The sequence below is a fragment of the Procambarus clarkii genome, chromosome 52 (genome assembly GCF_040958095.1).
Source record: "Procambarus clarkii isolate CNS0578487 chromosome 52, FALCON_Pclarkii_2.0, whole genome shotgun sequence".
Taxonomy (NCBI): domain Eukaryota; kingdom Metazoa; phylum Arthropoda; class Malacostraca; order Decapoda; family Cambaridae; genus Procambarus; species Procambarus clarkii.
The window spans coordinates 24,152,451-24,179,628 of record NC_091201.1 but is presented as its reverse complement, the minus strand read 5'-3'; the positions used below and the strand labels follow the sequence as shown (position 1 = coordinate 24,179,628).

Here is a 27,178-nt window from a genome sequence, read left to right as displayed (position 1 = left end):
AAGGATCAAGAAGCACAAACAAGTGTTCAAGTCTCAAAATATAATATTACTAAAAACTCTTAAGAGGGGAGAAGGAGAGAGGGGGGGGGGGGATAATGCCAAACAATTCGCACTTTACCATGAAAATCTCATAGAGGGGAGGGGGGGGGGGGGAAGTTTGGGGTCCAAATGCTAATGTTTCTTAAAGCATATAACTTGACCCGACCCCAAGCAGCCTATGACTGTCCCATCCCCCAAAACATGTATTCTTACACAAATGGGCGAGGCTAGCGTCAAGTATCTGCAAGCCTCCAACTTTGAACAGACACATTCTTTGTAATTCTAACGATACTAAACCACGCCCATCGTAAGGTGAATTTAATGCCATTAAAAAAGGAAAGATTTATTCACAAATCTACAGAGAATTAAAATGCACAAGTAATTCTTTGAACAAAATTTGAGCTTCTCACAATAACTTTGATCAGTGACTTTACCAGAGGTATTGTGCTGCCTCTCACTGCCAGTGTCGCCTAACATGCCACATCTTTCTCAAAATTAAAAAAAAATCCATGATAAACTATCAGTGTGATCGTTTTAATGCTAGTTTTAATAACATTTAAAAATCTTAAATGCAAATAGCGCCTCTAAAACAAATGTTGCCGTATTCCACTCCGTTAAAACATTAGTTAATGGAAAATTTAAATTTAACATCTATAATCACTTCAGTTTTAAGTACCTTAACGTATAAACGTGCTTTAAACTTTAACTAGAAACATTTATCAAGAGACGTCTCGTCGCCGGCGTTGCCTCTCATACTGGGAAGTGGGAAAGCTCTTTGAATTTGCCGGGTGTGGAGTCTAGAGCGTTGACCTGCTTGGCGGGGCAGAGTTCCCTGTCGGTGTTGGTGGTGGCGAGGAAGATGATGTACAAGCCCTTGTGGTGTAGCCTGCAGTGGCGGACCAGCGCCCACAGCATCGCCCCCGCCAGGATCACCCCTCCTGCCACACACACCACCGTCACCCACAGCAGCTCGTCCACTGTAGGAGAAAATATTACTGAAAGTTATTACACATGCGCGGACCCCTCCCGACTTTCTCCAAGTCGTTAATGTGTGTTTTCTTGTATAGCGATATCCACGATCAAGAGAACCACCAAATTAATTTTTACCTTCAAAACCCATCACTCAAGCCTAACCCTTGCAATACCCAGTGAATTAATGGGGGGGGGGTGTTGAGATCGTGTGGATAGGTTAAGTGATGACTATTTAAGATTGTTCCACAGATTAGTGAATTATTAGTGAAAGCGCCAAGTCATTGTGACTATATGGTACTTGGAAGATATGATAATTAAATGGGATTGGGAAGGGAGGTGGAAGAAATGGTGCCCAACCATTTGGATGGTCGGGGATTGAACGCAGACCTGCATAAACAGAGACCGTCGCTCTACCGTCCAGGTAGAGCAATAACCAGGTAATAAAAAGAGGGTGTGAAAGTTTCCTAACGGGATTAGCTTTTTAGAACCTTTTCCGTTTGCCCTTTATTTAAACTATTTTACTCATTTGTACACGTCAATCATGCGCACGGGCTATTCATGCCCGTGCCATCTATTGGGTGGCTTAATCTTCATCAATCAATCGTCAATCATGTCTTCTCTTTTACAAGGCTTTCCTTGTGCAAGTCAGCCTCCACCCATGGCCCCTCACCTCACTATTATCCCTCAAATACTCCATTAACAACTCTTTACCATTACCTTCGTCTTCAGAGGTCGTGGGCGTAATGGTGGTTATCTCTGTTAATGTGGGGGTAGAGGTGGGTGGGGATGAGGCAGGTGGGAATGGGGTTGGTGGGAATGAGGCAGGTGGGGATGGGGCAGGTGATGAGGCAGGTGGTGATGGGGCAGGTGGTGATGAGGCAGGTGGGGATGGGGCTGGTGGTGATGGGGCAGGCGTCTGCTCTTCGCACCGAACGGGATCGCCAACCTCGTTGACGAAGGCGGGAAGACAGGAGCACGGAGTCACGCGACAGATGGCATCCGGCTCCGCTGGACAAGTCGCGTTGACGCAGGCTGACGCAGACACCAGACACGTCCTGCTCGGGTCCTCTGGGCAGGTCACCACGTCTGGGGATGAATGGAGGACGTGCGAGAGACTAAAAATCTTGGCACCCTTAAGAGTTACTAATTTATATTCAAATTTATAAAATTAACTTCCCAATTCTCACATTGTGGGGCATTTACTACGGGTTAATATACCAACGCTACTTCGGAGGGACGGGGGGGGGGGTGGAAAGGGCCGTTCCCCCTCTTAATGTGATCCCAGTCCCAGAAGGATTGAAAGTCAAGTCTTCCCGAGCAGAGTGAGGAACTCTGACGATGCAATTTGTCCTCTCGAAATGATTTAGACTAAAAATCCTCAACGTCGATATATGATTTACTGTAAATCATAGCGGCTCTCTAAATTTACGGCCTGTTACTTTTTCTATTCGTGGACCAGTCTTACGGCAGTTTAAAACATTTGTGACGGTTCTTCTAGGACGGGCTGGGCTGGGCTCCCCCGTCCGAAAGTTATGCCTCTCGCCCTCTTGTGTCACCGGTACAGGAAACTGGTCACAAGCAACACTAGTCAGCGGGGTTCAAGAGAGTCCTCACCCAGTGCCCAGAACAAATTAAATCAGGGCTCCTGGTACAGTCACTATTACCCGTGGGAAGGCTAGGCATCACTTAACTACTTCCGTTGGCACCGTTATTGCCGCTCTACATCTAGAGACACCATGGGAATGACCGACACTAGTAACATTGGCCTCTGTCCGGCGAGGGCACTAAACAGCCCTTTATTGCCTTCGGCGCAGCCTAGGGATTAATGTTTACCTCCAGCCTCGGCACCAATGTTGTCTAATTCATCTTTAGTAAAATCCTGCTAATACACTGGGAGCACCGAGCGCAGAACCATTTCATAAATAAAAGAACATTAAATATAAATAAAACTATTTGGCAATTTAAGAGTCCACTCGGCCATTTTAATCTTTAAAATGTTCATCCGGCTGCTGGCTGGCTTTAAAGAAGTTAAAGCAAACCAAATTCTACTTTAATGCAAGTGCGGCCTGAGCGACACTCACCTCTAGTGTTTTACGCCAACTTTTTAGCTTCTACGAAATTAAGTCAATTACCCTAAATGCAATATCTAACTAGTAACTAGTCAATTTTTCACCAAAATTCAAAATATACAAATTAATATTTTATATCAAGAAACCTACCTCTATTTCCTCTTTCTAATAGATGAAAGTCATAACTAGTTGTACAACTAGTTCAATAATTCGGTAATTTGTTGTGATTTTTTTTTTTTGGGGGGGGGGGGGGCAAAGTCGATTTTGTGATTTCTCTGATGTGATTTTCTAGTAGTTCTGTTACAAATAACGGTGCAGTACCGGATTGTTAAATTTATCAATTTGTTAATTTGGGTTGTGTATTAGTCTGCCTGGAGAGCTCATAAAATGTCAACTTAACACCCGGCCCCGCCACCAATGACCCACCTGGACAAGCAGCGCGACAATGCGCCTCCGTCAGGAAGTTATTGTCGTTTCCTCCACAGCCGCCATAGATAAACATGGTACAGGTGGTGGTGGCGGTGTCGTAGTACCACATACGGTACATCCCCCGACACATCCCCGTCTGGACTGGCTGCTGGCACCGCGGCACTGAAACCAGGTAAATGTTAGCAAGGCGTGTCCTAGGCGGCGAGACGCCAGAGAAAAAAATCTGGTGAAGGCACTGGGGGAGTCATTGTGGGTTATCTGTTTGGCAGTGAGGGCTACAGTAGTTCCAACATGGGAAACAATGGTGGCAAGTGATTTAAATGTTAAATATTGCATAATCTATACTCTACGCTGTCCTAACTCATAGGACTTTGCCTGTCTCCGTATACCACACATGTGCAGGCGATGAGTCACAATAACGTGGCTAAAGTATGTTGACCAGACCACACACTAGAAGGTGAAGGGAGGACGACGTTTCTGTCCGTCCTGGACCATTCTCAAGTCGATTGCGAGATCGACTCGAGAATGGTCCAAGACGGACCGAAACGTCGTCCCTTCACCTTCTAGTGTGTGGTCTGGTCATCACCACACTTTCATATTACCTTCTGCCTCACGTTCCTCAAGGAGAGATAGGTGTGTCAAGATGCCGGGGAGGAAGGGCTCGTCACGCTCTTCCCTGCCACCATCTTCCTGTTCACCTCCAGGCAGGCTCTCTCCTAGCGTCGTCACCAATTCTGCGCCTCCAGTCCTGGAGTGTGTCGCCGCCGGAGCACTGGAGGTGTTGATGGAGTCGCTTCGTGAGCCAGACGTCGCGGCGTCAGGGGGCAGCAGAGGCGTCGCGGCAAATGCTACGTCCCCAGACACCGACATGACAACCAACACAAACGCCTGAAATGTATATCCAAATGAGGGAGAATTATCTTAATTTTCAAAGTACAATTACTGTAGCAAATTATAAAAAATTTTTTAAATATAACCTATACTTGCCACCAAATAAGCAATTTACATTGATGGTGGTGGAAACTTCACACTGACACAGGCACTACCTACAGCAGGTAAAGTTGGGAGACTTGGCTAAGATAAGTACATTTCTGGAGAAGGTATAAATGTATAATGAACAACAGTGCAAAAATATATATAAGAGGACATTAAGTTCTGCCACCCAGGAAGTCAAATCTGCCAAAAGAAACTACGAAAGAAATTTTTCAAAAAAGCCTAAAGTCGGACTATGTCTCTACAAGTCAACCGAAACAAAAGGCTGCGTGCTACCATTAAACACACGAGACAAGTTATAATCAGTGGCGGCTCGTGGGGAACAATAGACCGAGTCACTGGAAGCTTCACAAAAGTAGATAAAAACGTTAACAAACACCTTTTATGTACTGTAGACCCGTAGGGGTTATAATTGACAGGATAGAGGTATGGATGGCAGAGGTGGTGACATTTTTAAAAGAATATCGGGGCATCATTTTCAAAGGGTAATTAAACTTGTGAAGTATTCAAACTAAATTCAGCACCACCTGAACTTAGAAGCCTGACAGCCGAGTGGACAACGGTCGGGATTCGTAGTCCTAAGGTTCCGGGTTCTAATCCGCAGTGAAGGAGGAATCAAATGGGCAGTTTCTTCCACCCTGACGCCTCTGTTCGCCTAGCAGTAAATAGGTACCTGGGAGTTAGACAGCTGCTACAGGCTGCGTCCCGGGGATGTGTAACAAAAAGGAGGCCTAGTCGAGGACCGGGCCGCGGGGACGCCAAGCCCAGAAATAAAGATGATTTCGCGCCACCGCCCGCACAGGACTGACCGGGTGAGTGGCTACACCTAATGCTGCTCAGCGTGTCAGGCAGCGCCGATAAATCTTACACTTATGTACATCATGCACCATCTTTGTCTAATGAACACTCAAAATTCAGTTATAAATATATTAAAAATACGTTCATACGACATTTGTCAGTTGATTATTCTAGTGAGAAGTTGGAGCCACACCCCTGGAGGCGAGTGTGGCTCCAAGACACAGTACAGCTCACTCGGCTGCTACTATGTGCATGACGCAACGGGTTATAATGGACGATAAATGGCGGCAAACAATGAATACTTTACATCACTGTTCGCAATAAAATGATTGGGCGACATCCCATTACCCACACGTTTGAAAGAGAAGAGAGCTAATTAATGGATATTCTGGTTCAAACAGTCATTAACGGAAATTAATCTGAAGAAATGTGGTTTGTTCAGTCACATTATCCGATTTGGCGATGATAGATTTATTGTAACGTGGGATATGAAGATGATATTGAGGCCTTTCAAAAGTTGTATACAAACTCCACAAATGGCCTTCGACAAGCCGCCGGTTTCCTGTCCTCGAGGCCACTAACGTTAGCGGCTCACTTAAATTCAGGCTGTTAATGTAAGCTTCCCACCGCTGTCCACTGGATGGGCCGGTGTGTGTGATGGCAGATCAAATTATGAAATTAGCTCACCCCGTATGCAAGTTGTTTAGCTAAAGTGACAACTTTTAGGAGTTTCTGAACACTTTATATAAACAAATCAACAAGGGCCTCGAAGGTTCAAGGCCTCGATCAAACATGTTAACCATGTCAAATGTTTATTCAGGTATATCAAAATGCGTAAAAAAAAAATTAAATCACAATATGTACCATATATTGGTACAGTTGACTAAGGCGCATCTGGGAACATCCCGTGCGTAGGTTCGAACCCTCATAGCTCTTGTGGACTTGTTCATTTGACATCACGTTGTGATTTCTGTGTGTACTTTGTTGATATGATAATTTTTAGTGAACTAACTAGCTTCTTTAGACTAACTTTGCTAAATATTGGGGTTCAATCTGAGAGCTCAATATGTACCTTTTAACTTTCCCACTAATGTTCACCGGACGGGAATGTAGTGCATAATAAACTTACAAAATATAAATTATTAAACTTTTGAAAGAATATAAATGTTTCCGCTCTTAATAAGAAAACCCTCATATTTAACAGAAAACGCAAATATTTATGGGTAAACTTATTTAATACCTAAACGTAATCTCGAGCTCAGAAATTGACAACCAACTCATTTTATGAATGCAGGCGATGAGTCAACGTGGCTAAAGTATGATGACCAGACCACACACTAGAAAGTGAAGGGACGACGACGTTTCGGTCCGTCCTGGACCATTCTCAAGTCGATTGTCCGACTTGAGAATGTCGGACAATTTTATGAATAAGATAAAAATATTGCAATTGGTTAATTGTCTTAAATAAAGCCACCAAAACGCAGAGTTCCAGACATAGGCGCGTACATTCATTGCAGCCATCGCATTCTTAATGTCACCCGAATTTACAAAATCTCTGGTGAAGCAGAGGCAGTGTGGAATAGGAGAAACTGCCGGAGATGAGAGAGGTCCTCCAATATCCCTAAAATTAAATTGGTCAGTCTGATTATGTTCCGTCTATCAAGAGTGTCGGGTTCATACATAAACCCCAACAGTATAATTAACTTCAAAGTAATGACCGAGGTGTAAATAAGGGGTCACCAGACAATGGAGCCGTGTCTGCTTATTCTTAAAGTGTTAAGGTGTAGCCACACCCCCTCACACCAACCACACTACGGTCAACACGCCCATACCTCACCTATTTCAAAAGTTACTGATCACAAATTGTGTGTTTAGTATTTTAATTAAACGCTATGCTAGCACGCGTAGCGTATCGGCCAAGTCCTTAATCCTCTATAATCGAACAAAGGTTAGGAAAGGATAGGTCCATTAAAAACCGACAGGTAAGATAACTGATAATGAAGAGACGAGTAGCATTTTCAATAAATATTTTATCTGTATTTACTTAAGAAGAACTTTACTGCCTTCAGCCGAACAAGTGAATGTGGGCGGGGACGAAGACAGGTTGACTAATCTAACAGTTACCAGGGATGATATTAAACATATAGTAAAACTCAAACCAAACAAATCCCCAGGGCCGGATGAAGTGTGCTTAAAGAATGCAAAGAGGAGCTTTGCGATCCATTGTCTACCATATTTAATAAATCATTAGAGTCAGGCAGAGTGCTAGAGTCGTGGAAGGTTGCTAATGTGGTACCAATTTTTAAGAAAGGAGATGGATCACATTCATCAAACTATCAGCCAATTAGCCTAACGTCTATTGTGGGAAAGTTACTTGAATCGATAATTGGAAATACCATTCATTTTCATCTTTTAAAAACTAATAAAGCAGTCAACATGGTTTTACAAATGGCCGTTCATGTTTAACAAATTTGCTATCTTTTTATTCCAGCATAGTTGAGGCAGTTGACAGTGTAAGATTTGTGATGTGTACCTTTACTTTAGCAAAGCTTTTGATACAGTGCCACACGAGACATTAAAAAGATAGACTCACGGTATTGGTGCTAAGTTGGATTAGGGCATGGCAATACCAAAAGGAAATGGTATAAATGCTTATACTGAACAACAGTATAAATGTACAAGATTGACGCCTAGTCAGTCCTCCCCGGCAAGGATACGAACCCAGGACAAAGCGCTCGCGAAACACCAAGCTTGTGTCTTAACCACCACACCACGGGTTAAGCTCAACCCCCGCAAGCACAGCTAGGTGAATACGGGGACTGCTAAAACATGAATCAATTGCCCACAAATTATCTAAAAATTTAGGCTTGACCATCTATTAGGGATTAGACAGTCCGTGGTGTAGTGGTTAAGACATTCCTAGCGTTTCGCGAGCGCTTTATCCTCTGATTTTATCCTGGCCGGGGTTGGATTGACTGGGTGTCAATCCTTAACTGTATCCTGTTTACACAATAAAATGGGTACCTAATTAAATGATTCGGCGGGTCGTACTCAGGGGAACACAGGGTAAAGGACTTGCCCGAAACGCTACGCGTGCTGCCGGCTGTACAAGAATGTAGGAACTTTTGTATATATAAATACATAATCTCGTGCCGGCTGGGAGAGCAGACCGAGAGGTCCCTACCTTGGAACCCTGGTCACCTTGAGGTTACCCTGAGGTGCTTCCGGGGCTCAGCGTCCCCGCGGCCCAGTCGTCGACCAGGCCTCCTGGTTGCTGGACTGATGAACCAGATGGTTTGCGAAATAACTATCTACTGTAACTTCTTTCATGGCCGCCAGGTAATTTAATGCCGATTGTCGTGTACTTTTATATACTGACGGGTCTCACTACCACTGGGAAATGTCTACACCGAGGTATATCTAATTTAGACGAGGGTTCCAATAGTATAGCCGGGTTCGTTCTCTACGCACAATCGAGAATTCCGGGTTCGAATCCTGGCCGGGACAAATGGTTGAGTATATTTACTTTCACCTAATGCACCCATTCATTTAAGTCCTGGGTACCTTCTTACTGTTTACTGAACTTGCTGTGGGATTGTTTCCTGGGCGGGGTCAGTACTGCTACGTAGTGTGTGGGGGGGGGGGGGAGTACCCCTTTACAAGCCTAGTGTGTACACAAGGGCTTCCTGTCCCCCAGAACAATTTAGTATACACATACACACACACATATATACACATACATACATACACATATATATATACACATATTTATATTGATGTACACGTAGCTTACTTTAGCCCTGGACATTGTCCATAACTAAAGTACCTGCTGGTTTGTCAGCTCTTGGTAACTTTAACCATAGAGATTGACAGAGGAAGTCCGTCACCACAACTACTTGTGTCAAGGAGGAAATGTATATATTTATCTCAGAATGTTCGGTAATATGTTTATTGTTTGTGATGTGTGTCTATGTATTAACACGATGTACTGAACGAGGTGAGAATAGCTCGAGCTGCCTCATCCCTTTGTGTATTTTACCTCAATAAACTTATTTCAATTTCAATCACCACAACTGTACGGGCTACCTGTGCCGCCTCTTGGGTGGCTCTATCTGTCCTTCACCACAAACCTCACCATCGTAGCACAGCTGCTCGCAAGGTCTCAAACTACCAGTTACCGACCAATGGCAAGTTGTTAAGCAGTTGTATTATCAGTGAACAGTCAATTGGAGCAGAGCGTCAACTGGATACTCAAGAGTTAATAAACTAGTCTTAAGTATGTTTACCAGACCACACACTAGAAGGTGAAAGGACGACGACACAATCGACTTGAGAATGGTCCAGGACGGACCGAAACGTCGTCGTCCCTTCACCTTCTAGTGTGTGGTCTGGTCAACATACTTCAACCACGTTATTGTGACTCCTCGTCTGCGAATTAGCCAAGTGTTCAAGAAGAGAACCGCAATAGTAAAGTCATCCCAAGGAGGCGTTAGAATGGCTTAAGAAATGGTTATCAAGAACATGGTGAAGTAGCCAACCACTTCATCTTACCGCAACAAGCAGGCCGGAGGACACCATGGCGCCGGCTTAGACTGATATTAGACAAGAGTCACGCTGTAGAGACGTTGGGCTCGAGCGCCCACAAGCTGTACTTGTGCACAGGTACAGTCCAAGGAATAAACGGTACAGGAACCCGGAATACAGCTCTCACACAGCCAGTAGCCAACTGACGTCTCCGGGGACAGCGGGCCACCGCCCAAACCCGGGTCACCAGTGTTCGCCCACCTCTGGCGCCGTCTTCTGCTTCACATTCTTACACTTACCCCCTCTCCTTATAGCATGAACAACTAACAATATATTGCAATTACATGAACGATATCCTACTTAGCGTAAGTAACCAGTTGCATCACGAAGATGATATAAACTGCAGGGATAGGAAAGATAGTTCAATTCACTGGCTGAGTCTCAGTCAGAATAGGAGCAGTACAGTCACCTGACCACCTCAACAGTTTCACAGTTAAAAACATTCCCTACTGCGACCTCTTGCTAAACACCTCTTACCCTCTTATATATTATTGAACATGACCGAAAGTGTTAGTTAGTTTAGTTCATTTATTATGCACCCCATACCCATCTTGTGGGCGGTAGTGGAAAGGGTTACAGAGGCACATAATGGGCTCAGGGACTGAACCCCACAATTCATTTAGCTAAGCAAGTTACAATCTTGATGAGTACCGAAAGTGTGAGATCATTATTCTAACACTAATCTTCTTTCACTTCCCTTATAGTTATCTTCACTTGAGAAGGAAGTCGAAAAAATTAACTCTCCAAATTTTTTTTTTGCAGTTCTATTTGGCCAGACGCTAAGAGACGCGTTTGGTTAACATTGTCAAAGACAGAGTTCGAGTCATTGTAAGTTGATGGATAAAGATTAAGCCACCCAAGAGGTGGCACGGGCATGAATAACCCGTATGCACGGGCATGAATAACCCGTATATTGTATATTGTACATTTTCTTGCTGCATGATAAGTACCCGAGGGTAAGGTGTGCCCCGCACGACTCGGGTCTCTTCCCGGGTGTTCCCCTGCTGAGGTATACACAGGCGACCTGACACCTGTGTCGGCGACCTGACACCTGTGTCGTCGACCTGACACCCGTCTGTGTCGTCGACCTGACACCCGTCTGTGTCGTCGACCTGACACCCGTCTGTATCGGTACCAAGCAACTTGTAGGTCTTTATCTTGTGTGGTCAGCTCCCTCACTCTCCCTCACACCTGCCTCACCCTTCCTCCCTCCCTCACACTCTCTTTCTCCCTCACACCTCTCTTTACTTTCTCCCTCACACCTCTCCTTACTTTCTCCCTCACACCTCTCCTTACTTTCTCCCTCACACCTCTCCTTACTTTCTCCCTCACACCTCTCCTTACTTTCTCCTTCACTCCTCATATTAATATTTATGATGTCCTTTCCTCTTAGGCCTACTGTTAAGCCTCATCCCAAGATGAGGCTAAAAGCACTAGCAAGAAAGTCTCCCCCGCCAGGAGGCTCTAGTCTCCCCGCCAGGAGGCTCCAGTCTCCCCGCCAGGAGGCTCCAGTCTCCCCCGCCAGGAGGCTCCAGTCTCCCCCGCCAGGAGGCTCCAGTCTCCCCCGCCAGGAGGCTCCAGTCTCCCCCGCCAGGAGGCTCCAGTCTCCCCCGCCAGGAGGCTCCAGTCTCCCCCGCCAGGAGGCTCCAGTCTCCCCCGCCAGGAGGCTCTAGTCTCCCCCGCCAGGAGGCTCCAGTCTCCCCCGCCAGAAGGCTCTAGTCTCCCCCGCCAGGAGGCTCCAGTCTCCCCGCCAGGAGGCTCCAGTCTCCCCCGCCAGGAGGCTCTAGTCTCCCCCGCCAGGAGGCTCCAGTCTCCCCCGCCAGAAGGCTCTAGTCTCCCCCGCCAGGAGGCTCCAGTCTCCCCGCCAGGAGGCTCCAGTCTCCCCCGCCAGGAGGCTCCAGTCTCCCCGCCAGGAGGCTCTAGTCTCAGGCTCTGGAGCCACACATGATTCACTGCTGGAGAAGAAAATTATTGATAGTTGAAGACCCACAACAATTTTCCCCTCCCACCTCCCTGCCCCCCCTCCTCCATGAGCTTTCCAGCACCCCCTTCCCCCTCCCACTGGAACAGGCACGGGGATGGTGTTGGAGGGGAGGATGTTCGGGGGAGGGTGTTCGGGAGAGGGAGGGAGGGAGGGGGGGGGCGGGTGCTCGACTACAGGGGCCCAGCGGCGGCCATGTCTACAGAGGGAGGCATCAGCAGTGGCCTGCCTCATTGGACAACTTGACCGCGAGTTGTGTTGACAGAGGAGCGATCGTGCGGAGATCAGAAATGCGATTACTTTACCCTCTCCTTCCTTCCCTCTGTATTCTCTATCTCCTCTACTCCACCTTTCCTTTCCCCTCTTTCTCCTTTTGCTCACTCCCGAGCCCCTCCTGCCACTTGTGCCTCCTCTCTATCTCCCCTCGTGTGGCATGCGGCACTGGCTCCTCCCCTCCACGATGGCACTGACTCCTCCCCTTAAGACGGCACTCCGCCCTCCGGCTTATCTGGGCGCCTCCAACGGCCTCCCTCTGCAACAAGCACCGACACCATTCTCTCGTGAACTTTGACCTTGGTGTGATCTGTAGCGGTGACTCCTGCGGGTTCCCTACAGGCGAGGGAGTCACGACACTGGAGGAAACTGCTACACTGAAACTAGACTCCAGTAAAGGCTTTGGACAGCAACAAAAGACTGACTAAACCTTGGCCTTTCTTAGCGTATGAGATTTCCGTCGAGGTCACCGGTGATTATCGCCATCTAGTGTCATGGCAGAAACACGAGGGTTGCCATCTCCGCTAAGTGCCAGGACCGACATACCCCCAAGTATAACACTGGCCCAGAACACCTTCGGCCGGTGCATGAACATATAACGTGTTGGCGTGAGTGTGAAACACCTGTGTGCGGCGCCCGGGAGGTCACCTGCGTCGCTAGCAACACTAGTGACACCTAACTGGGGTCCGGGCACACACTAGTGTCTCAAGCAGAAAACCTGAGTGCACAAAACTGACTTGAACCGAGAAAAGAATGCACGACTTGGCCTAATTCCCGTACATTTTGCTACAGTGGCTCTCGGCATCTGGGATTCGAACTTTAGCGCCCAGAGTTACTTCAGTGTAGAGTAAAGACAACGGCGACAGTGTCTCCGGACGGGACAAGTGTAAGATAACCACAACGATACAGAGGAATACAAGCCGGATAGTAACATCAACACGAGAAAGGTTGAATTCAAAGGGGGCATCAACCAAACAAACATTGCCATCAATCGAACACCGGAACCATCAACTAAACACAGGAGACATCGATGGAATAAGGGATATCTTTCGGACACAGTAAACACTGAGCCACCATGGAGGACAAGATGGTAGAGCCAAGTAATGGGGCATTTCCCGACGCCCATTTCCGGGGTCTTCGGGCAGGCATGGGCATGAACATGGGCGGCTACTCCATCAACGGCCTCCTCACCCCTACCACACAGCCAGACCAAAGCCCAGGGCTGCTTCACAACCTCACCCCCATCAAGTACGGTGAGTCAGTAACCCCATCAATGATGGCAGCACACTAGCTCCCCGCATTTGGGTTCGAGCCTTGGCTAGGGGGCGGATTGATTCTTGACAGTTCGCACATTTCACCCAGCAATAATTGGAGATCTGGTTGTAACTGATTGGGAGGTCATGTTCCAGAGTAAATTAGTAGGGTAATGTTTACCATTAGCTGCAGGAAGGAAAACGCTAAGGCTAATAATAGGAGTGAAAATTGTCTACCCCACTTGTGTAAAAGAAATAATAATAAATAATAATTATACAAAGCGCATTTAGGTTTGTACAAAGCGCAAAATATACATATCGTTAGAGAGATGAGTATGATGATAGATGAATAACTGTACTGTACCCCGACACGATGAATGGTTATATTATTATTTCTTGTAAAATCCTAAAATTCCATGCTATAAGAGTCTATGAAACAAGTGGTAAGATCATTAAGGGAGAGTACGCTGTTACACCGGCCGCTGAAGTGACGAGTACTGGACATTCCTGGGGGGGAGAGGGGAGGGGGCGCCTTGGGTCCCATAGGCTCTGACTATAGGCTCTGTACCCGTGGGTACATTATGACGTCACACTCCTTCTCTACATTATACACGAAGCTCAAAATTGCGTCTTATTTTCTTTAGGTTTGGGAAGGTTAGGTTCGGGTTGTTTAAAGAATAGCGATGACGTATAGGGTTCATACTTTTCTTAAAGGTCAGATATACTCCTGGGGGCCAGACTCTACTCCTGGGGGCCAGATATACTCCTGGGGGACCAGACTCTACTCCTGGAGGGGGCCAGACTCTACTCCTGGGGGGGCCAGACTCTACTCCTGGGGGCCAGACTCTACTCCTGGGGGCCAGATATACTCCTGGGGGACCAGACTCTACTCCTGGGGGGCCAGACTCTACTCCTGGGGGGCCAGACTCTACTCCTGGGGGCCAGACTCTACTCCTGGGGGGGCCAGACTCTACTCCTGGGGGCCAGACTCTACTCCTGGGGGCCAGATATACTCCTGGGGGACCAGACTCTACTCCTGGGGGGGGCCAGACTCTACTCCTGGGGGCCAGACTCTACTCCTGGGGGCCGGACTCTACTCCTGGGGGGCCAGACTCTACTCCTGGGGGCCATACTCTACTCCTGGGGGCCAGATATACTCCTGGGGGACCAGACTCTACTCCTGGGGGGGCCAGACTCGACTCCTGGGGGCCAGACTCTACTCCTGAGGGGGGCCAGACTCTACTCCTGGGGGCCAGACTCTACTCCTGGGGGCCAGACTTTACTCCTGGGGGCCAGATATACTCCTGGGGGACCAAACTCTACTCCTGGGGGGGCCAGACTCTACTCCTGGGGGCCAGACTCTACTCCTGGGGGCCGGACTCTACTCCTGGGGCCAGGCTCACCTTTCACCACATGCGGAGTGTCCGTGACGTCACGCAGCTCCCTGACAGTGTAGCTCTATAATTTGGGTTCATTTTAGGCTTTATATTTGAATTTGAAGTCTGGGATTTGTAACTTTAGCTTTATATTTGTGTTTTAATTTTCAGTTAAGGGACTGTCAAGTTAGAATATTTTATAAGTTATATTTTTTTCGATTAAGATTTTTTATTTCTTTGAATTTGGTTATGTGTAAATGGCTCCATTATTGGAACATGTTTACATTTGTAACTCCTGTGTTGGCGAGCACGCCGGAGTCCTGCCCTGCGACACTCACTTGTTTAACAAATGAATTAAGAAATGTGCAGAAGGCTTATTGGGGCCAGGGTAGAGAGTAGGGTAGTGGTGGGGGAGGAATGTGGTGAGATAGGGAGGGAGGGAGGGTGGGAGGGGGAGAAAGGTGATGGAGGGAGGGAGTGGGGGAGGAGGGTGGTGTGTGGAGGGGGTATACTCACCTAGTTGTGCTTGCGGGGGTTGAGGTTTGGCTCTTTGGTCCCGCCTCTCAATCGTCAATCAACTGGTGTATAGATTCCTGAGCCTATTGGGCTCTATCATATCTACATTTGAAACTGTGTATGGAGTCAGCCTTCATCACATCACTTCCTAATGCATTCCATTTACTAGCTGCTCTGACACTGAAAAAGTTCTTTCTAAAGTCCCTGTGGTTCATTTGGGTACACAGCTTCCACCTGTGTCCCCTTGTGCGTGTACCACCCGTGTTATCCATCCTTATCTACTCCTGTCAATTCCAGGGAAGGTGTAGAATAAGAGCAGTGTAGTGTGGTGTTTGAGAGCCGGGCATGAGTGTAGCAAGTAGCGTGGACATACTCACCTTCCTCACAACACGCTGCTTCACAGGTCTTCAAGCCAATGTTCTGCACAACAAGGCTGCATCACCATCTTTGCTCTAATGTCCACTGGAGCGCTCACAGCCTCTTTCAGTACCAGAGTGGTTTACCTCGTCTGAGCTAGCGGCCATCTTCTTTTGGTATACAAATGTCTACACAATCAGCACTTACTGACACACTATACACTGGGCTCACTAGTACAACAATCTTATTCTCCTTTCATTAAGGGTTCAAGCGAGGAAGCTCCCAGCTCGTTGATATTGAAACTGAAATAAGTAGAGAAATGTCACCATTGGCATATCTGGATTACTGTATTAATGGCGATATTAGATTCTTGCTTGTCCTTGACACGAGGACAGGCGGCGGTGTAGCAGGCGCTGGAGGAGACGGCGACGGCGGAGAGTGAAAGAGGTGTATGAAGAAGTCAGTGTTTACCGGGCGGTAGGTGGCCGCATCTTATATACGGAGCCAGGCTGACTAAATCGTTTACCCTAACTCAATGACCGCTATTACGCTAACTTGGTTACCGGCCCGCGCCCCCGCCGCCGCCGCCGCCGCCGCCATGGCCTTCGTCGCCACCGCCGCCGCCTCCGTGGCCTTCGGCGCCGCCACCGCCATCGCCCGAAACTTGTTCATCCCTTCTATTGATATCTTATTATTACTATTTTGTATTATTTGTATTATAATTAATAGTTTTAGTAGTAGTGTTAATGTTAGTCATGAAACCACAACTATTCCTACTCATAATAATAATAATAATGTATAATACTACTACTACTACTAGTAATAATAATAATAATATATACTACTACAACAACTATTGCTACCACTTCTTTTGTTTTGGGGAGGGAGAGGGGGGGGGGGGGTATAAAAGATGGAGAGACACAGGTGAAGGGAAAAGTGCAGAAATTATTTAGAAATCATAACAGACGTTATCATTTTTGACCTCCAAATTTAGTATTTTGGAGACAAAAGTAAGTAAACTTGGAGGTAAATTTGAAAATCAATTGCATCTCAAAATTATCACTCAATCCACTACATCATTTCCAAGTTCAGTTTATCCGGTATTACACTGTCCTCACACTTTATAAATTTGAATCAATGATGCCGGAAGATTGTATATGAAGACTGAATGTTTTCCTCGCTCGCTGCTTCATTTGCCAGTAATTGTTATCTTTATATACACTTATTATAGGCGGGATTTAAACAATTAAGGGGGTGGCACTGCATGCCACGCTAGGCACGCGTGCCATAGTTTCACCACCCCTGCCCTAGACTTAATGAAGTGTTGCGGAGTATATGTGTGTCACGCGTTAGTTACTGAGGCGTGATGTGTCCTGACAGGGTATCCTGAGTGTGGAGACATGGCGGGCAGCAGCATGACCACGCCCTCAGGCATCTCCATCACCTTGGGATCTCCCCTCACCACCCACCACCATCACCCCCACCACCACCACGCCCACCTCAACCCCCACCAGCACCACCACCACACCGGCCATTCCTTCTCCATCGGGGCGCCCATAAGCGGCACGCCCACGTCGAGCGGGGGCGGCGCCTCCCCGACCCACGCCTCCAGCCCCGTCTCCTTCACCAGCCTCACCAGCGGGGCCCTCAAGAGGAAACAACGCCGCTACAGGTGTGTGTCTGCAGGTGTTTAGCTCTCTTGAAGTCATCCAGTCCCAGATCAGTGTGTCAGGCTCCTATGCATTCCTAGTAGCATGAGATACAACACTCTTCTACAAGTGTGTGCATTCACCTTGATGTGCTTGTAGAGCCCAGCTGCCTCCTAGCCCCGACCTCCGAACGTTCTTAGATTTACGTAATGACTCATTTCTTGCGCTTTTATCATATTTACGTTTACAGTTCTGAATCGAATTAGCTTCAATAACTTCTGCATCTAACCTATTCCATTTATTGACAGCTGTAACACTGAAAAATGTCTTCCTGATGTCCCTTGACTTTAACCTTGCCTGGTAATTGTCTGGTCTGAAGCTGTTTGTGTTCGTAGCCCGCACGGCCACACGGCCATCACAGCCAGGCTAATCCGGTAACTTAAGCAGAAACCTCTTGAAATTCTTTCTGTGATATTTGTTTATATGTTAACAGCAGGATTATGATGGTCCTCTGATGTTTACACTGTATTCTCTAAGTGTATTTATGGTACGAGAACTTTTCGTTGGATTTCTTCTACACTTCCTACCATATCTCTCCCTTCAATATGTATTTGAAGGGAGGCCTGCACAAACCTGCACTGTGCAAGTTTGAAACCTAATCATCTGGTATTTTTCCTGTGTATATAGTCAGAGGACCGTCGGTCTGGAGTGGCCTGGTGAGGCCACTCCAGACCGACAACCAGAGCGCAACTCCATAGTCTCCTGAGACTGATGGATGCCTACTACTAAATACTCAGATATATATCTCGTCTCCGTTCCAAGGAGAACAGTGCTTTTAGACGGTTCCGGTAGTTAAGGCGTTTCACTGATTGCAGACGATGAGTCACAATAACCTTACCTTGCGGTGTTTCTGTACGTGGCTGACGATAAGACACGACTTGATAATGGTCCAAGACGGACCGAAACGTCGTCGTTTCTTCATCTTGTGATGTGTGGTTTGGTCATCATTGCTTCACTCATTCTCTGCAGGAAGTAAAGGTTCTTGGAACATTTTCTACCTCTGCAATTTCGCTTGCCTTAATAAGGGGCTGCGAGGACGGAGCACGCATGGCAGCTCCGGTGTTCTGAAGAATACCATCACCGGTGTTCTGAAGGATACCATCACCAGTGTTCTGAAGAATACCATCACCGGTGTTCTGAAGAATACCATCACCGGTGTTCTGAAGGATACCATCACCGGTGTTCTGAAGAATACCATCACCGGTGTTCTGAAGAATACCATCACCGGTGTTCTGAAGGATACCATCACCGGTGTTCTGAAGAATACCATCACCGGTGTTCTGAAGAATACCATCACCGGTGTTCTGAAGAATACCATCACCGGTGTTCTGAAGGATACCATCACCGGTGTTCTGAAGAATACCATCACCGGTGTTCTGAAGAATACCATCACCGGTGTTCTGAAGAATGCCGGTGTTCTTGAATCTTGTATTCTGTACTCCTTTCAAGGTTTCTGATTTGCCTGTAATACAAAATGTTCAAAGTTGCGCATGTAGACTTGAGTGTGAATTTACAATTGTATTAGTGTCAATAACTAAAATAAGTTACCTGGAGGGAAACCCGGATGGGTAGAGGTGTCGTGGGTGTCTTGAGCGTGGGTGTTGACCCACACGGCGGAGCGTAACACAGCTTCCCGCTCACCCTGGTGTCTTGAGCGTGGGTAGTGGCTCACACAGGAGCATAACACAGCTTCCCAAGGAGCGGAAACAAGGAGGCCTAGTCGACGACCGGGCCGCGGAGACGCTAAGCCCCGAAAACACCTCCCTCAAGGTAAAGCACCTCGAGGTAACTTTCCCGCTCACCCTCCTGGCGTGCTTCTCTCCTACAGGACCACCTTCACCAACTTCCAACTGGAGGAACTTGAGCGCGCCTTCCACAGGACCCACTACCCTGATGTCTTCTTCCGGGAGGAACTCGCTCTCAGGATTGACTTGACGGAGGCCAGAGTGCAGGTGAGGCCCTCGAATATAATAATAAATATAAGCTGACCTATTTAATCAACATTCCCGTACTGGTTCTATTCTATGATTTACATTTAGTAGTTGGATTAACCTTCGGACTGGCTGAGTTTTGTCTGTGTGATCTTTCATACTCATTCCTGGGTCAGCGGGACTGGCTGACTGTGTAGTGTGGAAGATCTTTGTCAACACGCTTGACGCCATGTCTGCGATATGGGTATATGGAAGTTTGACAGTGTCTGTCTCAAACCTGGTCCCGGTACACTCTTCCTATCTCATCACCTCTCTCGGCTACACAGAGTGTTTCTCTCTCCTCCCTGTCACCGTCTCTCCCCCCTCCTCCCCGTCTCACCCCGTCCTCTTGCAGGTGTGGTTCCAGAACCGGCGAGCCAAGTGGCGGAAGCAGGAGAAGCTGGCAGCCAAGCACCAGGAGGCGGCGGCGGCGGCAGTAGCGGCGGTCGTTGGGCAACAAGGCGTGGGCATGCAGGGCGCGGGCGTACAGAGTATGGGCCTGCAGGGCGCGGGCGTGCAAGGGACGGGCGTAGTACAGCAGCAACATCAACACGGCACAACGCTGGCTCCAGCTGTCACCTCCCCTCAGATCACCAGCCAGGTGGTGATGGAGCCCATGACAGGTGAGCAGCCTCGCTCCTCCAGCTGCTGTGAACTCCCTTAGTTAGGCTTGCAGGGGGTTGAAGCATTAGGCTCTTTGGTACCGCCTCTCAACTCTCAATCAACCGTGTTCTGTGCCGGATGAGCGCTTCCTCCTCATAATTACCTCACGCCTTGTCTCCATGTGTGTACTTGTCTGTGTGTGTCTATACTTACACTGTACGTTTGTCTGTGTGAACAAATCCACAAGGGCCGTGACGAGGATTCGAACCTGCATCGGGAGCATGATGCTCCCGGACTGCAGGTTCGAATCCTCGTCACAGGCCCTTGTGGATTTGTTCATTTGATGCATCACGTTAGTGTGATCTCTGTGTGTTTTGTCTGTGTGTGTTCAAAGCCCAGGCTGGTCACCTGCCTTCTTACTGTGGGACTCCGTGGCACAGTTGGCTCAGTCTTTGACATGCACTCACGCATAAGTAGTGTAGTTAGAGGGTGTGGGACACGTTGTTGTTGTTTTAGATTTAGCTACTCAGAACAAAATGTTCCTGTAGCACGGGCTATGGCGAGCCCGTGAACCTTCACACTTTACACCGTAAACCTGTGACACTTTATTATGCATAGATATAGCAAATATCGGTCATGGGATAGGGAAGGTGTAGTACAGGTCGTGAGATAGGGAAGGTGTAGTACAGGTCGTGGGATAGGGAAGGTGTAGTACAGGTCGTGGGATAGGGAAGGTGTAGTACAGGTCGTGAGATAGGGAAGGTGTAGTACAGGTCGTGGGATAGGAAGTGTGTAGGACAGGTCGTGGGATAGGGAAGGTGTAGTACAGGTCGTGGGATAGGGAGTGTGTAGGACAGGTCGTGGGATAGGGAGTGTGTAGTACAGGTCGTGGGATAGGGAAGGTGTAGTACAGGTCGTGGGATAGGAAGTGTGTAGGACAGGTCGTGGGATAGGGAGTGTGTAGGACAGGTCGTGGGATAGGGAGTGTGTAGTACAGGTCGTAGGATAGGGAGTGTGTAGTACAGGTCGAGGGATAGAGGCGGAGATAGAGAGGACGTAGACTGGTCAGGGCGAAGTAATACCTTTTAATTTATGTTCCTAATTCATTTGTTTTGATCCCTTTCCTTTCTTGCTGATCCTTTCCGTGACCCCCATTCCATCCACTTCCGCCCCACCTTCGACCCTTCCTCCTTCCGCTTTTCTTCGGCAAATCAGGAGTGGCCACGCCCCCAGAAGTGACGTCACCATCGGAGACCACGCCCAGCACGCCGCCGCCGCCCACCACCACCACCCAGCCGCCCACGCCCTCACAACACTTGACCTTCGGTGAGTTGTTCCGGCAGGTGAGTGTGGCACCTTTGGCTCTTGTTTGTACCTGGGTAATAGATGTCAGGCAGGAGTGCTCGGAGGCGCGGAGGAACATCTCTTGGGGTCCGCTGCCTCTTTCACATCCCGAGCGAAGTTGTTAAGGTCTTATTATGATATTGTCACTTCTGATTTGGTTGTTGTCTCTCCCTCAATTACCTCTTCTTAAGAACCAGTTCCATCTATCCATCTACTAGACGTATATTGAACCATTCCATCTATCTATCCACGACACGTACACGGAATCATTCCATCCATTCCCGTGGCGCAGGGGAACTCGCCCCAAGCTTCGCGAACTATAAGGACAGGGTTCGTATCCTGGATTGACTGTGCGCAATCCTTAACTGTACGCCTCTGCCATTCACCCAGCAGTGAATGGGTACCTGGTTGTTAAACGATTTGGCGGGTCGTATTCCGCTGAAAGATTAAGATTATGGACCTGCTTGAAACACTATGCGTGCTAGTGGCTGTACAAGAATGTAACAACTCTTGTATATATAAATAAAACACAAATTCATCCACTACACATATACTGAACAAATTTGTCGGCTTTCTTCCCGATAGTTTTCAAGGGTGAGGAATGCGATCATTTCTTGTAGTAGCTTTGACGCCACGTTGTGTGTTCTGTGGTACTTACGATATGAAATATCTGAATTTTCAATTAATTTCCTTCTTCTGTAAGTCATTCTGTGTCCTGATACCTTGCCCAAGCGGCTCCTACTCCTTACAGACACTAAGATGTCAGTACGGTTCTTTCGGCTTCTTGTTTTCCAGTGAGGGGTTCGAAGGTGACTTTCCTTATGTCCGACACGTTCAGTTAACATTATCATGTCAAGTCTGACTGGGGGTCATCAGTTTCTCGTTCCTGCGGGTCTAATTGACATGTTGACTTATTAACCATGTGTGTGTGTGTGTTTATTTTCCCTAACAGTGGCTATGGGGAAGAGTGGTCTAGCTCTATGCCTCACCGTCTAGCCTTGATGTACTTGTTGCGTCTTAATTAGAAAAAACTCGCATTGCTCTAAGCTCGGCGCCTCTCTGCCTGCGACTCTTGATTTTCTGTCCTGCAAGCTGTCCCTGACCAAATCCAGTGTTTCCCCAGTTATTTCAAATTATTTCTGCTGCTTTAATAATTTTATTATTAAAAGCCGGTGTTGAAGCTGCAGAAATAAGTTGAAATGACTAAAGAAACACTGCATTTGGTCAGTGTTTGAGGGACGAGGGACTGTCAAATGTTTATTAACAATCTAGGAAGATTGTCTAACCAACTATTATTTTTTTCTTGTATTTTGGTGACCCTGGTACAGCCAGTCGTCGCTCCACAAGAGCCACCGCCAACCTTTGTCCTAAACACCATGTCAAATGCAATAGTCATTATTTGCGAACGTCCGTGTATTGCTTGTTTATGAATGTCTATTTACATGGCAGCATTGTGTTCGTGGCAATCCGTGTGCGTAGCAACTATTGCACGTAGCGGCCCGTGGCGGCCTGTAGCGGCCCGTGGTCGTGAAACAGTGATGATCTAGGGGCGTGGCGAAGCCTAGCAAGAGCTGGGACGGGGTGGGGGAGGGGGTCGGTGGAGGCGCTTGTGGGGTGTCCGGCTATGTCTGTGTACTCACATAGCTGTGCTTCAGCTCTTGGGGTCCCGCCTTTCAACCTTCAATGGACCTCGAAAGACCACTGGGTCAGCTGTATATGGTCACCTTGAAGCTGTGCCGTAGAGCATGTAGTGGCCGTGCCTGAGAGCGCGTCGTGGCAGATCATGCGATGCGCACACTTATATCATTAAAGGTTTTCTAGCTACAATTCTCTTTGAGCAGTCAGATGCGCCTACAGGTGCCTCAAGGACGCTATATTAGTTTCCAGGGCGGGGGCTCGGCCCAACTCCCCAGCAAGAGTACCGCAGTGAGTGGTAATAGTGGGTACTACACCAAACACACGGGAAGCATCACCAGCGAGTCCCATGAGCTTGGACCTTCAGGTCCTCGGGCCGTCCATCACAGGCACCGCTGCTCACTGACAGGCCTCATCAAGTAGTAAGACAAATCCTCAACCAATGAAAGATTAGCATTAATGCATCAGTTAATTAAACACGGCGCTTGACGTCACACACTAGCCAATGAGCGCTGGCAGCGGCAGTCACGTGATCCGCAGAGCACAGTTTTGGCGGGATAATTAACAGATCCCATAATGCAATTAGCAAGGCCGACATCAAACACTTGGCTGGGCTGAACTTGCGAGATTTGATCCAGTAGTGGAATTTGAACCTTAATTAATAACTAGAATGTATTTTAAAGGTACTTTATATTTATATATTTTTGTTTTTAATTGAAGAGACTTGTATTTTACCTATTTGTGCCTGCAGGATCGAGCTCCTAGCTCCTGGACCCCAACTTGCTAAGCCAGTAAAGACTTCATTGACTCGTAATGACCTTGTATGTGGTTGTGTCGACAGGGTCGTCGTCGCCGCCAGTGTCATCCCTGCCGTATCTCAGCATGGAGTGGACGTCGACCTTCACCTCCACGTTCTCCACGCCTCCGCCGCCCACCACGCCCTCGCCACCCGCGTCCTCGCCACCCATCCTCTCCAGCCCTTACTACCTGGGCGTGCGGGCGTCGGATCTGGAACTGCACGAGGATGAGAAGCCGCCCATACTTACTCAGTCCTTCGCTCCGGCCTTCTCTTCCAGCAGCCTCAGTCTCACGCCCACGACGCTTTCCTTTACGCCCGCGAGTCTGTCTCTGCCGTCCGCGAGTCTGTCTCTGCCGTCCGCCAGTCTGTCTCTGCCGTCCGCGAGTCTGTCTCTGCCGTCCGCCAGTCTGTCTCTGCCGTCCGCGAGTCTGTCTCTGCCGTCCGCGAGTCTGTCTCTGCCGCCCGCGAATCTGTCTCTGCAGCCCGCGAGTCTGTCTTTCGCTTCTACTGGATTATCTCTTCCACCAGCGACTTTGTCTCTCTCGCCCACGACTCTCACACCCACTACGCAGTCTCCTACGCCCACAACATTGCCCCTCACACCTACGAGTCTGGCTTTGACGCCCACAACCCTGTCGCAGCTGAGGATGAGGGCGAGGGAACACATTTCTTCTTTCATTAACCTGAGCTCCGACTGAGCACGCTAATACCTGAACCTGTCCCACACCTGAACCGCAGACCTAAACCTGAAATATTCTATCTTATATTAGTGGAATATTCCTCCTACTGTGCCCTGTACATACACTTGAGCCTCGTACTCCTCGCTCCACCCTTGAGACACCAACACCCCCAATATACCCACACCAGACGAGGCCCTTGAGACACCAACACCCCCAATATGCCCACACCAGACGAGGACCTTGAGACACCAACACCCCCAATATGCCCACACCAGACGAGGACCTTGAGACACCAACACCCCCAATATGCCCACACCAGATGAGGACCTTGAGACACCAACACCCCCAATATGCCCACACCAGACGAGGACCTTGAGACACCAACACCCCCACGGCAGGCTGGGAAGATAATAGGAAGCCGGTGAGCGGGAGAAGTCCGTGAGGGCTGTTATGAAGCTTGGCTTGTGGTAAACACAACAGTGTTAGTAGGATCCTCTCTCGACCTCCCTTCAGCCCGTCCTCTCGAGTTGTCATAACTCCACAAGAGATGCACTCAGTTACCCGAAGCTAACCTGCCCGCGGGGCCCCATGAACACAAAACATGACAGACCTGTCTATCTTGCGAGCTGCCATGATTTACAGTACATCATATATTTGCCGTTGGGTTTATTTATACAAAATGCAATGTACTCTTCGAGAGGACAGTCACATGTTGGGCAAACGACGTTGTTTCAACGTTATTCGAGCCGTTTTGCCCTCTGGGTCGGTGATTAACGTGAGGGGGAGGGGGCGAGTCCCTGGATGGATAAATAGCTTGATAGATGGCTGAATCTGCGAGTGGATTGATTAATGGGATGCATGGTAATGCAATTCGAGAAACTGGCTCAGCCGGAGCGTCTCCGGTTCGCTTCCCGTGCAGGAGAGTCGAAGCGTTTGAGCACGTTTCCTTACACCTAATACATCTGTTCATCCAGCAAGAAAGATGAGTATTTTCAACGAACAACATGTAGATAGGAAAATATGTAGCTAAAAGGATAGATAGATAGACGTGTAGATACTTCAATAAAAGTGTAGATGTGTAGATAGGTAGATACGTCGATGAAAGGATAGGTAGATGGGTGAATGGTTTCATTAAGAACGTACATTGGGTTAGTGTAACAAACTGATATACAGTGGAGAACAACATTATACACCAGACTGCGAGCAGCGGCGTCTAACAGCCTGGTTGACCACACTAGCAACCAGGAGGTCTGGTCAGAGACCGGGCCGCGGGGATATTGACCATCTCAAGGAAGCAGTACATTCACGTAGAACCACTAATCATGCCTACAACACCAGCAACATTAGGGTCAGGGAGGCACAGCATTATGGGGCCCTGGAGGCGCAGCATCAGGGGCCCTGGAGGCGCAGCATCAGGGGTCCTGGAGATGCAGCATCAGGGGGTCCTGGAGATGCAGCATTAATGGGGCCCTGGAGGCACAGCATCAGGGGCCCTGGAGGTGCAGCATCAGGGGCCCTGGAGGCGCAGCATCAGGGGCCCTGGAGGAGCAGCATCAGGGGCCCTGGAGGCACAGCATCAGGGGTCCTGGAGATGCAGCATCAGGGGGTCCTGGAGATGCAGCATCAGGGGGTCCTGGAGATGCAGCATCAGGGGCCCTAGAGGCACAGCATCAGGGGTCCTGGAGGCGCAGCATCAGGGGCCCTAGAGACGCAGCATCAGGGGCCCTGGAGGTGCAGCATCAGAGGCCCTGGAGGTACAGCATCAGGGGCCCTGGAGGCGCAGCATCAGAGGCCCTGGAGGTGCAGCATCAGAGGCCCTGGAGGTGCAGCATCAGAGGCCCTGGAGGTACAGCATCAGGGGCCCTGGAGGTACAGCATCAGGGGCCCTGGAGGCACAGCATCAGGGGCCCTGGAGGCACAGCATCAGGGGGGCCCTGGAGGCACAGCATCAGGGGGGCCCTGGAGGCACAGCATCAGGGGGGCCCTGGAAGCGCAGCATCAGGGGTCCTGGAGATGCAGCATCAGGGGGTCCTGGAGATGCAGCATCAGGGGCCCTGGAGGTGCAGCATCAGGGGGCCCTGGAGGCGCAGCATCAGGGGCCCTGGAGGCGCAGCATCAGGGGGGCCCTGGAGGCGCAGCATCAGGGGTCCTGGAGATGCAGCATCAGGGGGTCCTGGAGATGCAGCATCAGGGGCCCTGGAGGTGCAGCATCAGGGGCCCTGGAGGTGCAGCATCAGGGGCCCTGGAGGCACAGCATCAGAGGCCCTGGAGGTGCAGCATCAGGGGCCCTGGAGGTGCAGCATCAGGGGCCCTGGAGGTGCAGCATCAGGGGTCCTGGAGGCACAGCATCAGGGGGCCCTGGAGGCGCAGCATCAGGGGGGCCCTGGAGGCGCAGCATCAGCAGCATCTCCCGGCCTCTGGAGAAGGCCCCGGGATTTACCTGTTGTGCGGCTTCCCTTAGAAGAGGCACACAGACTCAATTTAAAACCTGATTACTTTTTCCATGGCGGCGAAGACTTATAAAGAGACGCTTCTCGGTCCACTCAGGTGAAGTTTCCTTCCATGATACTTTGCTTCCCCCCCTCTCTCTTGCTACCTTACCCCGCCACCTTCCCCACTCTCCCACTACCTTCCCCCTCTCTCCCAGCACCTTCCCCTCTCTCCAACCACCTTCCCTTCTCTCTCACCTCCTTCCCTACTCTCCCACTACCTTCCCCACTCTCCCACCACCTTCATCCTCCCTCCCACCATCTCTCTCATTTTAGTTATAACCCCCATTACAAATGCAATGTACCGAG

At 48.9% G+C, this 27,178-nt stretch overlaps 3 protein-coding genes across 3 annotated transcripts; 2 read left to right on the top strand and 1 right to left on the bottom strand.

Annotated features, from left to right (window-relative positions):
- Positions 1-366: 366 nt before the first annotated feature.
- On the bottom strand, positions 367-10,038 carry LOC123763639 (uncharacterized). The gene is made up of 5 exons (XM_045750894.2): positions 9,852-10,038; positions 4,112-4,397; positions 3,507-3,671; positions 1,729-2,097; positions 367-1,016 (listed from the first exon to the last, which is right to left on the bottom strand). Exons 1-5 carry the CDS (start codon positions 9,876-9,878, stop codon positions 790-792), a joined length of 1,074 nt encoding a protein of 357 aa, XP_045606850.2. The 5' UTR covers positions 9,879-10,038; the 3' UTR covers positions 367-789.
- A 10,287-nt stretch (positions 10,039-20,325) lies between these two features.
- On the top strand, positions 20,326-26,303 carry LOC123763505 (uncharacterized). The gene is made up of 2 exons (XM_069304345.1): positions 20,326-21,248; positions 23,743-26,303. Exon 2 carries the CDS (start codon positions 23,784-23,786, stop codon positions 24,396-24,398), a length of 615 nt encoding a protein of 204 aa, XP_069160446.1. The 5' UTR covers positions 20,326-21,248; positions 23,743-23,783; the 3' UTR covers positions 24,399-26,303.
- On the top strand, positions 25,202-26,903 carry LOC123763506 (spidroin-2-like). Its single transcript, XM_045750637.2, has 2 exons — positions 25,202-25,282; positions 25,728-26,903. The coding sequence occupies exons 1-2, from the start codon at positions 25,202-25,204 to the stop codon at positions 26,901-26,903; spliced, it is 1,257 nt and encodes a 418-aa protein (XP_045606593.2).
- The last annotated feature ends 275 nt before the right edge of the window (positions 26,904-27,178 follow it).